Raw genomic sequence first — 14,118 nt, forward strand, 5'->3', positions numbered from 1 at the left:
GTAAGGTATATTTATTTATGTATTCGGTATATATGTATGTGTGTTTGTGTTGGTTTTGTCTATATTTTTTGTTCTTGCACTGCCTGTTAACTTTTGTTTCTGTTCCGTTTTTCCAGCTACCCTAAGGTTGTCTGGAAGAGATCGCTTTTTAGCGATAAGACCGCCTGTTGTTACCTAGTTATACTCTCACTAAACATTCTGTATACATATAACATGTAAAATAGTGCAATAAAGAATATTTACTTACTTACTTACTTACTTCTCTCAGTGTGGGCATGACAAGGAGCATGACGAGCGGCATGACGAGTAACGCGGCCACACTATGTCTCTGCCTACTTCCCTCGCTACTTCCCACGCTGCTCGTCGAGTGTGTAGCAGAGGTATTTTACTGAGTTGTGTTGATAATAAGTATTATATATATCTATTTACATATCTACACACTATTTTACATGACTGTAACTACAAACAAACGTTCATATCAATAACGTTTTGCCCTTTTGTTAGTAAAGCGTCTATTTCTGTGTCGGGTCGATATTAATGTCTATTCGAAATTATACAGTGGCATCGTTATTTCCGTCAATTAGGTCAGTATTTAAATATTACAGTGACGCTGAATAAACAGTATATTTTAGGTTTTACATATGTACATACATACAAACATATAATCACGCCTGTATCAAATAATTAAAAGGGGTAGGCAGAGCACATGGACTACTAAGTTTGAGTGCCACTCTTGGCAAAAAGGGGTTGAAAGAAATCCAAATTGTGACATTGCAGTGACAGGTTGCCAGCCTCTCGCCTACGCCACAATTTAACCTATATCCCACAGTCGACTTCTACGACACCCACGGACGGTTTTTGACGGTAGGTTTTCAATATATATTTAGAATCATAATTATTATATTTAGGAAGTTTATTCTGCATATGTACTACAAATTAATGTTCCTAATATTTTTGTAAATAATTATTTACTTTTTTGACTTCCGAAAATCACTACTGAAATTATGCGTACCTTGAAGGCACTGATAATGGTGATAGGGCTTGACACAAATACAGTGCCGAAAATGTCAGGTTTCAGGCAAACTCATCGATTTTGACATTTGCGGCAGCAACGTAATTATTTATTATTTAACGTAAGTTATTTAACATTTTATGTCGGATTGCAATGCAGTCTCAGTCGCAAACTCTCCTTAAACCATACCTTGTTGACGGAAAAAAACGAAGGATTTTATGCCGTATAACATTTTCTTCAGTACCCCTTCGTTTACCATAAACTCGCTTGTAAAGGGTTCGAAACGTCAAAATGTATTATAAATTAATTATACCTACTTTATGCGTTTAACTAAATGGTTCTATTTCATAACTTTCATGAGTATTTATCGCGGTAGCCGAAGACAGTAGGTACATACCTTAGTGAGTTGATCATCAGCCTTCGCCAGAATGACTTCGCATCCTTCCCGATGCGCGAACAGCTTTCTAGCCTGCACCTTCATATGGAACGTGCGGTCGACCAGCGGAGCGGCAACGTTGCGTTCCAGCGCTGTTGCCGCGTTGTTGTTGGCGATCACATCTGCTTCTACCTCTTGCAGTAGCGTCTCCCATGTGTGGAAAAGGGAAGATGGGCATGATGCTCTGTGGACAAGAGGATTCTTTAGTAAATGGTACGAAGCACGATGTTTTCAGTCAAAGGAAATAGTAAATCCGATGTACTTAGGATATGTTTAGAAAACTCAACGATAAAGGGCGTGAAAAACAATTATATGCCGTAGTGCAAGTTGTTCGCTAGATGTCACTATTACCCCCGCAAACTGGGTAATGACTTGTTGTCGTAAAATGTATATGTATTTTTTGATGTCCAAATTTTTCGCTAGTTGTCGCTGTACCACCTGCATACTAGCGAACTATATTCTATGGTTAATCCTTTATGGTTGTCATCCTTTTTTTTGGCAAAGTTCGTGTTGAAATAGTTATTTATGTGACTGGTTGATGAATGATTACATCAAACTTAATTAAAAATCCCGCCATAAATATGTCGCGTTCCATGTTTAAAGGGTTCACATGATTTATGTTCTATAAGGAACCTTTAGGCATGGAAAGTCACGTGGAAAGATGTCGTAACTTAATAATAGATGGAGCTGCTTTCGAAAACCTTGACTGATAACTCTGTACCATACTATTCAATATACTCTATGGTACGAAGTGTCAATCTTAATGGGCGGGGAACGGTAAAGTATAAATAAACAAAATAAAAGTCGCGTTTTTGTTCAGGACGTCGCGCAGTAGTGGCGCGGACCCTATGCTAATGACCCGTCTTGGCCGTCATGACTCGAGAATAACTGGATGCTGATAAGCAACAATGTGTCAACCCACACGCCAACCATTTTGAGAAAATGGCGTCTAAAGATTTTTTGCTATTTTTTTGTGTTTCTCTTTAAAAAAATAGTTTTTATTTAGATTGTTGTGTTTTTCAGCTATAATATGTTGACTAGTAGTGATTATTGTAGCTTAATTTTAAAACAAACTTCAATTTGACGAAATAATGCCCTTTTCTTTTATTGCGAATTGTTCGATGACGTTAAACTTCTTCAAGACTGTGTTATGATACTTAACTCACTTTTGCTAATTGTTTAAAAATATCTATGAGACTTAAATAAACATGTTAAAGCACATGACTTGTTGTTGTGAAATACTCAACCTATGCACAAATTTAACTTTATACTTAAGTGTTAAGTAACATATCAGTCATGGTTATGTTATTAGGTATGTAGGTATCAAAACATTATTTGTTAATCAAACCTTGTAATGTTTTTTTCTACTCCCAAACTGTTATTCGACATTTACAGGGTCGTGCATAGATCTTTAAAACCCTTCATAAAAGTCTATTCCCCAAAGCCAGCGTCCGCTGGCTTTCCGCGCGTGCGCTCAGTATCGAAAAATCTGAAAACACATTGTTTGGTTCTGTAACCATGGAAACGCATTGTTATAACGATACTGCGTGCGTGCGCGGGAAGGCTTTGGGCAGCTGAGCTGACAGTGCAAGCATTTGCATCAAAATACAGGAAACAAGAAAACTATTAAAAACGAAGTGCATGGTAGTTGTAAAAGTATTGTATTGTATGCAAAAATACTCGTGGCGTCTTAATAACAAATTTCGGCTTTGCCTCAAATTGTTACCCACGCCACTCTTTTGGCCTCCTTTAAACGCCTCTTGCATAAAATACTATAAATTTACTATTAGAGTAATGATCATTTCTAGACAGATATTTAAATTATCTGTGCTTTTTCAACAAAGAATCGTTACAAAAACTAAATAATCATCTTTTATCTAAAAAAAATGAACTACTTATCAAAAATATTAATCAAAATTTTTTTTTACGCTAAGAAATGGACTAAGTCATTTAAATCATGAATAACTCATGACTTGTACAAAAACAAAAAATAAAATATCTTTTAACAAAATAATAAACAACCATTTAGTAAGTATTAAATCAATACCTATGACTTTTTGACATTTTTTGTTCATGGTGAATGTTACAGAATTATGTATGAAAATATTAGTAAAAGTGCGTTTTGGCTTGGAGTGCTGTTCAATATTTCCATACATTTTCCGCAACCCTCACCGTGACAGTAAAATATCAAAAAGTCATGGTAATCGTCCTGGTAGCCACATAAGGGCACATAGTCTATTTAGTAGCTTATATTAGTTTTTTATATAAACACGTATAGCAAAAATGTATGCAAATTATAATAACGGATATGTACATTCATGAATTAAAATGTTAAATTTCGTACTGAATTACCATTAATGTGCAAAAATATACTAACGGACTGAGTCATAACTTATTCAAACATAATTTAATATGATCAGTTATATTTTACAATAGGTATAGTGTCATGGTACTTACACCAAAAAACGAACAATTTATGACCCTAATATAATTTAACAATAATGACTTATGTTTTATAACACGAGTCGTAGCATAAAACAACGAATAAAATATCATTTTGCAATAATCATTCTAGTCTCATAGTGGGTAACTATGACATTTTTTGCGTTTTGCAGGAATGAGTCAAGTGTAAAACATTATTTAAAATCGTTTTAATTATAGAAATAACATTATTTTTGAATGTGAATACATGTAAATTATTGTATTTGGCATTTAAAATGAATACATGACAAAAAAAGACAGAAATAAGCCATTTTACTATATGTTTTTCGGAAAACTGACCTCAAAACGTATTCCGTAAAAAAAGTATGATAACACCTTATAAATACCGCATTTTTGTCACCAGTAGTATTTAACACTTGAAAACCGCAATAATGAATATATCTTTGCTGATAATTTGTTTAATTACTTATTATAAACACTATTTTTAGGAACACCTACCTTTACACCGCTTGTGCTAAAACAGAACTAGCGGAATGTGATTTTCGCAATAATGAGTCAACCCTCATAACACATTATTGTAATTTAAATATGTCTTCTGCCAATTACTATAGTAAGTTAAGGTTCTTGACACATTAATGCAAAACAGGCAACACACGATAAAGGATTTGTGTTAACCTATTTTTTTACTTTTGGGATTGTGAAAATTTTCAAAACGAAAAGGTCATTTTTGCAAATTGAAGTTTAAAAATCCAGCTTTAACATGGCATTAAAATCTCATTTTTTTAGTTTTTGTGGGTTGACACATTATTGCTTATCACCATCCAACTTAGATGCAAGCATTGAACATTGAACTACCAACTACCATGTACTAATGGATGCAAGTCGTATTAGGCAATCGAATGATTATACATAACTTTTTGTAAGTCCTAAATATTATTATTTAATGTCATAATAGTAACATTGACAAGGGACTTAAAACTAAAATGCTTTACCCCGGGTTTTTTTTGTTTTCCGTTAAATTGGACATGTCGTAGGTTCGGTATCAGGAACCACCCTGTATATCACTTTTAGTTAAATTCGCAAAAAAAAAATTTCATCGTTTTCATACATAATATATGAATTAATTAGTGTGAGAGACCCTTAAGAATAAAATTCAAGTTAGTGTCAAGTGATTGGCGGCGAATGTCAAAACAAATAACATTGGGAAGTGGTAAAGGCTGTCACACATGTGACATGTGTTTAATAACTCGATAACCAAGTTTCTTAGAGAAATTTATTGTATTTGATTTAAAAAACATCCCTTAAAGTTAACGGAATTCAATAAAAACAGGACGTATAAGCGTTCATTCGCGATGCAAATGCAATTTAATCTTCAATAATTGCATATAAATGTAGTTGTTATTTTTTTATTGTAGACTGATTAGCGATTGACCCTAGTCACACCTAGTGGAAGTCTGTGTTTATTAATATAAAAGGTTTTATTAACTCAACGCCTACACACTTCTAGGTAGGTAAGCAACTGGAAACTACAATAACGTTTAATCATAATAATTGAACTGCGTAGGTGTTACAGTATAATGAGCTTCTGTAGTAGGGCTGCCATTATTGTAGTAGGCAAATAACCTAACCACAAAATAAAAATTTACACACACAGAGAGAGACAGAAGTTGCGATCCATAGAGAGAAGAAGAGCGACTGAAGTAGAAGAGAACAAAGAAGCACCTTAGCTACGAGAAGGAAGAGCAGCAGCTATATCCTTCCGATGCCGATTAAGAGGACGGAGGTTAGCGGAGGTTTCAGTCGGTATTAAGAATAAAATTGGAGTCCGACATACGCAGGCAAGCCTGATCATACGTAAAAAAAGACAGACAGACAAACAGACAGACAGACACGTCACACATAACACCCCGTCATTTTTGCGTCGGGGGTTAAAAATGAAAAGTTAAAAGCACCTAATTTAGTGCCATTTTAAATGACTGTCATAAAGTTCATAAAAGTTAAAACTGTAATAAATAACAAAAATGTATATATACTTAAAATGTATTTATCTTCATAAAACTGACATCGAGTTAATTTTTGTCAACAACTGTCGCTAATTTTGGGTCCCAAATTCTGAGAATGCCCAAGCGTAAGAGACGCGTAAGCGGAAAATAATACGCGCGTGCAACTACGTCGTCGAAGCGTCGTGTATACGAAAGTTACTTTACTTATAAAACAAACCTACGCATACACGACGCTTATTTGATTCCCAGGGTGCGTAGCCGAATGGCACAAACGTTCAAATCCCCAAACGCTCACAAACGAAACGCTCGTAGATATCTATATATTTAATATCTCTATCGCTCGTACGTATTGGCGCGACAGAGCCAGACTACCTTCCGCGGCGTTTCGTTTTCGTTTCGCGTCGCAGAAATGCCATTCGGCTACGGCACCAGGTCTCTACACGTACGCTACATCTTACGTATCTTATACGCTTACGCTCCATGTGTTGAGTGCCTAAGTGGACGTCTTTTCCACAAGGAGCTATAGATTGAAACCCGTTTAGTGGGCATCCCTAATTCAGGGAAGGCAGCCCTTCGAAATTATGTCAAGTCAATAAAATTAACCGGACCTCGCTTGTGTTTGCGTGACATAACAAATAGTGATGAACATGACAGAATGTAATACTTACTATTTTTAGAATCCTTTTAAGTAAACATTAGAATAGGTAGGTAATTATCTGTGTTGAGAATTTATATTACATATCTTTGGATAGATACAGGAAAACGTGGGAAAATAATTGGTACATTGTAATATCGGACGTAATCTAAATATTACAAAAGAGAGCAAGTGGTGATTAATAGTTATTTGTTTTATGGTGCTCTCACACTGGCTGTTATAAATGTTATATTTATTTATTCAAAAAGTAACACGTAATGCTGTGTTACACCATGGCACTGTGAAACTACAAAATACAAAACAAAAAATAAACAAATTAAATATTAGATTTGGGCGACGACGTAACAGCGTGGCTCCGTTGCGTCGTCTGACTCGGCGTAGGATTCGGCAGGTTGCCCCGGAACCGCCGAAATGCCACACCCTTCGGCCAGAAGTCTGCGCTCGCGATGGTGTCCTGCAGCGTGCGCGGCGATATAACACGATATGACAGAGACAACACGATGGCATGACTGGCCATCGTCCCAAAAGTATCCAAAATCCTACTCAGAAACCCAAGGGCTTCTCACCGCAGAGGTAATACTGATGCCGCCTAAATAGAATTCGCACAGGTCATGGCAGGTGTGAGTCACATGCGACACAAATGGGGATGGAACGGCAGTCCGTTAAGTGACTGCGGCCTTGGGTGTCAAACTACCTAGCACATAGTCGAACGATGCCCGATGAAAGAGACGTTTCTAGGGCAGCCCGGAGGACCTCTATACCAACTTGACACCTGACGCGATCGGTTGGTTGCGTAACTTGTGCTGTCTCTCAAATTACGTAATAAACTATTTATTAAAGTACTTTTATAGATAGACCTACCGACATAGAAAACAGCAATGTCTAAGAAACTATTAAAGTCTGTGTTTGTAGCAGAAATAAATGCCCTTACCTACCAGGGATTTGAACTACGAACTGTCAGCGTTACATACAATGCTACTATTTAAACGCTAGGCTAGACCAGTTATCAAATACTTTAGATAGGTACTCTGGAAGACATTATTTTTATCATTACATTTAGACATAGTGTATCTACTAAATTGCTGCCAACCACTATTTATTTGTTGAAGAACAATAGGCGTATTCCTGTTGAACAAAATGTTGTGTATAATATTAATAGCCAATAAAATTACATACAGCACTTAAGCGCTATTAATAATAATTAATATTTTAATTCGCGGTTGATGCAATATGGTTTCATTTTCCATTACAGTTCACCCGATCTATTGAAATTATATACAGCGATGATCATATTTGAATATTTAACGGTGAAGTCACATCGACCATTGGGGTTTTCCATTATCATAAATTACGTGGTTTGTAGTTGTTATGCTCTCTGAATTATTTTACTAATTTATTCTAGAGTTTCTTGTTTTGGCGTATGATTGACTGGTAGAGTAGAGCATGTCTTAAGGATTAAGTCCGCCATTTGTTCTTTGTTTTTAATGAACAATTAAGTCTAAATTATGAAAAATAAATATGGCCTTAAAATATAGCCAAGATAATTAATTATTTCGTCTACTATTGTTTACAGTTTACATTCGGTGGATATTTGTATTGATCCAGAGGCGTAACGTTTGCTATCTCATTTTATAATCTAGTTCATCGTTTCTTTGGTTCCTATTGAATATTTCAGTTTAACGACCGGTCTGGCGCAGTCAGTAGTGACCCTGCCTGCTGCGCCGCGGTCCCGGGTTCGAATCCCGGTAAGGGCATTGATTTGTGTGATGAGCACAGATATTTGTTCCTGAGTCATGGATGTTTTCTATGTATATAAGTATTTATATATTATATATATCGTTGTCTGAGTACCCACAACACAAGCCTTCTTGAGCTTACCGTGGGGCTCAGTCAATCTGTTGTCCTATAATATTTATTTATTTATTATTTATTATTATTTATTAACGCTAGAACAGTCGCACCCTAGATAAATACATAATAAATATTTTAGTCACTACCGGGCTGATAAAGCCTGTATTTTCGATAAGGTTCATAAAATGAAATCTATTGAAATATAATGGTTATACACATTATTATAATCGATAAATTAAATTACAAAACCGTATAATTTTTTTTTAATACTACGTCGGTGGCAAACAAGCATACGGCCCGCCTGATGTAAAGCGGTCACCGTAACCTATGGACGCCTGCAACTCAAACAGTGTCACATGCGCGTTGCCACCCCATTATAAACTTGTACATTCCCTTTTGCTGTGTTAAGTACACAGCAAAAAGGAGTGTACAAGTTCTAAGGAGGGTTCGGGTTGCCGACGACTCAAAGGACAATCAATAGTTTTCACTACAAAATTTAGTTAATATGAAAAAAATGATGCTTTATTATAATTATAAACGTGTTCTTTGGCGCTTTCGAATTTGATCCAAATAACTACTTTAAACACATAAAACAATTTGCAACACATAAAACAATTAAATGAATTGGACATTATAAATTGAATATCTATCTCTTTATTTTGAAGCTCATTTCAACAGTCACTGAAAGCTATTCAGTACGTATAGTAAAAACGGATTAAACTTTTATCAATATCGGATAACGTGTAATAGGTAAGTCTCTGCTGGCTTTTGACACGGGGCCTGACACCGAGTACAGCGGTTAAGTGGGTGAATTGACGAAACCGGGTCACAGCGATATCATATCACCGATTTAGGATAAATCCTCATGTGTGATTAAATAATCGTTTTTAGGGTTCATTACCAAAAAGGTACAAAAGGAACCCTTATGGTGCCGCTCTGTCCGTCTGTCTGTCTGTCCATCTGTCACATTACTATTTCCCATACAACCTTCGGTTTACCTTTAAATAGCCGTTATTTTGTATTCAGTGTGTTTTGGGATAAACCATAGCTTATTTTCCCTGGACTAAGTATTAATACTGCGAATCTCTATGTAGGTATACCAAATATAATCAGTGTAAAAGTAGTTTAAACGTGACGAGGCGAAGTAATAACACAAATACAGCTAGAAATTAGACGTAAGGTGCACTAGGGTAATTCTGAGAGTCGTTTAATTTCGAAAGTCGCACAAAAATCACCATTATTTCCATCATATTAAGATTCCCCTTTCGGAATTACCAGAGCATTTTTGTCATTCGGAATTACCCTAATGCACTTACTTATTAACTAAAAGAAATAACAATTCTAATAGGTATGTTAGTCAACTAGGTACTCGAAAACTTTGCAATATGCCATCACCAAGCACATGCATCGTTTGCATTTTTAGGGTTCCGTAGTCAACTAGGAAACCTTATAGTTTCGCCATGTCTGTCTGTCCGTCCGTCCGTCCGCGGATAATCTCAGTGACCGTTAGCACTTGAAAGCTGAAATTTGGTACCAATATGGATATTAATCACGCCGAAAAAGTGGTAAAATAAAAAGTGAAAAAAAATGTTTTGTTAGGGTACCCCCCCTACATGTAAAGTAGGGACAGATTTTTTTTTCAGACCAAACCCAACGTGTGATATATTGTTGAATAGGTATTTAAAAATGAATAAGGGTTTACTACAATTGTTTTTTGATAATATTGATATTTTAGGAAATAATCGCTCCTAAAGGAAAAAAAAGTGTGTCCTTCCCCCTCTAACTTTTGAACCATATGTTTAAAAAATATGAAAAAAATCACAAAAGTAGAACTTTATAAAGACTTTCTAGAAAAATTGTTTTCAACTTGATAGGTTTAGTAGTTTTTGAGAAAAATACGGAAAACTACGGAACCCTACACTGAGCGTGGCCCGACACGCTCTTGGCCGGTTTTTTTTATAACATAGCTGGTAGATTATGCTGTTTATAACCACGATTTTGAAGTAACATTTGGTGGCATATGGGTTGCGTGATATCATGCTACATATTACCAGTAATTTATTGTTGGTTTATTGAGTAGCTATACAACATTGTATGTAGGTCACGAAATAATGCAAAATCGACTGTATTAAGAGGAACTGAACCAAACAAAGCTTATTGGGGGTGTTCTGGATAGAGTTTAATTAATTTAAATGCATTCAGCAGTGGTTTAACGGACTGGCCCCGTAGCCGAATGGCATTTCTCCGACGCCAAACGAAAGCGATACGCCGGTGGCTCTGTCGCGCCAATACGCAAGCGCGATAGAGATAGATATCTACTAGCGCTTCGTTTCGTGAGCGTTTCGTGAGCGATTGTGCCATTCGGCTAGCCACCCTGAGAGGATTTGCCGGGAGTTATATAACTGGAGGCCTATCCATACTATATAATATTATAAATGGGAAAGTGTGTTTGTGTCTGTTTGTTTGTCCGTCTTTCTCGGCGAACCGACGAATTAACGTGTTTTTTTAAGTGGAGATACTTAGTTAAAGACATGGAGTGACATAGGCTACTTTTGTCTCTTTCTAACCCCCCATTTCAGGGAAGTGGGTGGAAGTTTGTATGGAGCAATCCGTAATTACATACATACATACATATAATCATGCCTGTATCCCATAAAGGGGTAGGCAGAGCACATGAAACTATTAAACCTTCAGTGCCTTTCTTGGCAAGTAAGGGGTTGAAAGAAAATGAAACTGTGACATTGCAGTGACAGGTTGCCAGCCTCTCGCCTACGCTACAATTTAACCCATATCCCACAGTCACCTTTTACGACACCCACGGGAAGAAAGGGGGTGGTGAAATTCTTAACCCGTCACCACGCAGGCGATCCGTAATTTTCGACTATAACGCGAGCGAAGTCGCGGACAAAAGCGAGTGTGCCTATATCTCTCATTATTTATACATCTGAATATACAAACGCTCATAGCATAAATTACATACCTAATCATAATCAATATAAAGAGCTTTCTGAAATGTTTGTCCCTACAGCTAAGACGCTCTAGCTGGCTAGCCATAATTAACCGTGCGACTTTCAATGCGGAGGTCGCGGGTTCGAACCCTGGCTCGTACCAATGAGGTTTTCGGAACTTATGTGCGAAATGTCATTTGATATTTGCCTGCCAGTCGCTTTTGGGTGAAGGAAAACATCGTGAAGAAACCGGACTAATTCCCAATAAGGCCTAGTTACCCTTCGGGTTGGAAGGTCAGATGGTAGTCGCTTTCGTAAAACTATAATAGTGCCTATGCCAAATCTTGGGGTTAGTTGTCTAAGCGAACCCCAGGCTCCCACAAGCCGTTGCAAATGCCGGGATAACGCAAGGAGGATGTTGATGAAGACTGCTAAAACTTTTGAAGAATAGAATATGCCACAAAATCCTGTTTACAACACATGTTGCTTGGTTGCGGCGTAACCACGTCCGTTAAAGTTTCACGCAGACCAACATAAACAAAATATATAATGAAGTTTGTTATACTACGCGTAAATGGATAAAAACTTTTAAGTATAACAAGAAAAGTCCACAAAGGGCTGACGAAATGCGGGTGGAATCAAAGTTTGTTCTTTACATGTCATTTCAGGAGCTTATAAAATCTTACAGAATTCTCTTAATAAGAGGGTTAGGTACTTGCCTGTATTTCATTTGTTAAATTAACAACAATTTAATCAAAACTTGAATTGCGTATGTAAATGTCATATAATATATAATATACCTAACAGTTAATATCACCGGGATCGATATTAGGCTTCAGTAGTAAAATAGAGAAGGTGAGTTTATTTATGAACACTTTGGGATCATAAAATAACTAGTCCATAATGTACCTTCTAAATGGTAAATAAATTTGCATTTTATGACATGCTGTAAACTTCATTATAATGAATAATAAATAATAAGATAACAGACAGATATAAAGAGCAAATTTATTCACCAGTTAGGTAGGTACATTATGGAAAAAGGTACACCGGGGCAATTTTTTTTTCATTTCATGACATGCTGTAAACTTTATATAATGAATAATTTATCTTTTTTTATGCAACAGAAGGCATACGAGCAGACAGGTCGCCTAATGGTAAGCGATTACCGCCCACGGACTCGACACCCGAAACATAAGAAGCGTTTGAGGTACATTGCCGGCCTTAAGATGTGTACTACAGTACGCTCTTTTCCGAGGGTTTGAAGGTCGTATCGATCCGAAACGAAATAGATATATTTAGCGACATTGCTCGTCATTAAAAATTGCCATATTATAGTCATCATTCCTGCGTTATCCCTGCATTTGCCACGGCTCATGGGATCCTGGGGTTCGCTTTGACAATTAATCCCAAGGTTTGGCGTAGTCACTAGTTTTACGAAAGCGACTGCCATCTGACTTTCCAACCCGAAGGGTAACTAATAGACCTTATTGGAAATAGTCCGTTTTCCTCACGATGTTTCCCTTCACCAAAAAGCAACTGGAAAATATCGAATGAAATTTCGCACATAAGTTCCCAAAAACTCATTGGTACGAGCCGGGGTTCGAACCCGTGACCTCCGGATCAAGTCTTTAATAGTCATTAACTCTTTATAATTTAACCAAGTTAAATCTATCCTCTGGCCTGCTCACGAGGGTGCGCCATGTACGTGCCAAAGTGGGAATCGGCCCGGCTTCAAATCAATCTTCAGCTCTCCTTGAAACTCTTCAAACCCGATAACAGCTTAGTAAGCCAGTTTCAAACATTTATCATGTTAAGTATTATTATCAAATAATATTCCATTTTTTGAAAGTCTGTAAATGGTAATCTCAACCGGTCCAGAATTGTTTTAAACTTGTGTGCACCATTATAGTAAAAATATGCTTAAAAAGCGATTGATCCAGCTGTGACAAAATTTAACATGTTAGAGTATTGAATTATTATTACGGACTTTCGAAACGAAGAATATTATTTATTCTGCGTTTTGAAAGTCCGTAAATGGTAATCCAAACCGGCCCTGAATTGCTTAAAATTTGTTTGCACCATATTGTAAAAAAATGTTTAAAAAGCGATTGATCCAGCTGTGTCAAAATTTTACATGTTAAAGTACCAATTGAATTATGAAAAATATCCCGGGTTTTGAAACTCTGTAAATGGTACCTAATCTACCCTGGCCCTTTTTTTTGCACCATATTGTAAAAAATGCTTAATAATTAATTCAGCTGTGTCAAAATTTTACATGTTAATGTATTCAGTTATCAAATAATATGCAACTTTTTGAAAGTCAGTAAATGGTAACCCAAACCGGCCCTGAATTTTTTAAAACTTGTGTGCACCATATGGAAAGAATGCCTTAAAAGCGATTTATCCAGCTGTTTCAAAATTTAACATGTTAAAATATTAAAATATTATATTACTAGCTTTTTCTTGTGGCGGCAGAGACAAAAAGTAGCCTATGTCACTCTCCATCCCTTCAACCATCTTCACTTAAAAAATCACGACAATTCGTCGCTCCGTTTTGCCGTGAAAGGCGGACCAACAAACAGACACGCACACACTTTCCCATTTATAATATTAGTATGGATATTCTGCGTTTTGAAAGTCTGTAAATGGTACCCAGACAGGCTCTGAATTGATTAAAACTTGTTTGCGCCATATTGTAACTCTCTCTCTCTCACTAATTTTCTTAGCCCCGTAATACTTTTGTCCCTTGTGCAGGTTGACAGATCGAA

General features: G+C 36.5%; 1 protein-coding gene across 1 annotated transcript in view; it reads right to left on the bottom strand.

Annotated features, from left to right (window-relative positions):
- Nucleotides 1-14,118, bottom strand: part of LOC125226508 — a 318,421-nt gene that overhangs the window by 148,538 nt on the left and 155,765 nt on the right. Inside the window, exon 5 of the mRNA XM_048130491.1 lies at nucleotides 1,410-1,632. Within this exon, the coding sequence (XP_047986448.1) occupies nucleotides 1,410-1,632 (223 nt within the window). The remainder of the gene's footprint in view (nucleotides 1-1,409; nucleotides 1,633-14,118) is intronic.

This window comes from Leguminivora glycinivorella, chromosome 5, assembly GCF_023078275.1.
Source record: "Leguminivora glycinivorella isolate SPB_JAAS2020 chromosome 5, LegGlyc_1.1, whole genome shotgun sequence".
NCBI lineage: Eukaryota > Metazoa > Arthropoda > Insecta > Lepidoptera > Tortricidae > Leguminivora > Leguminivora glycinivorella.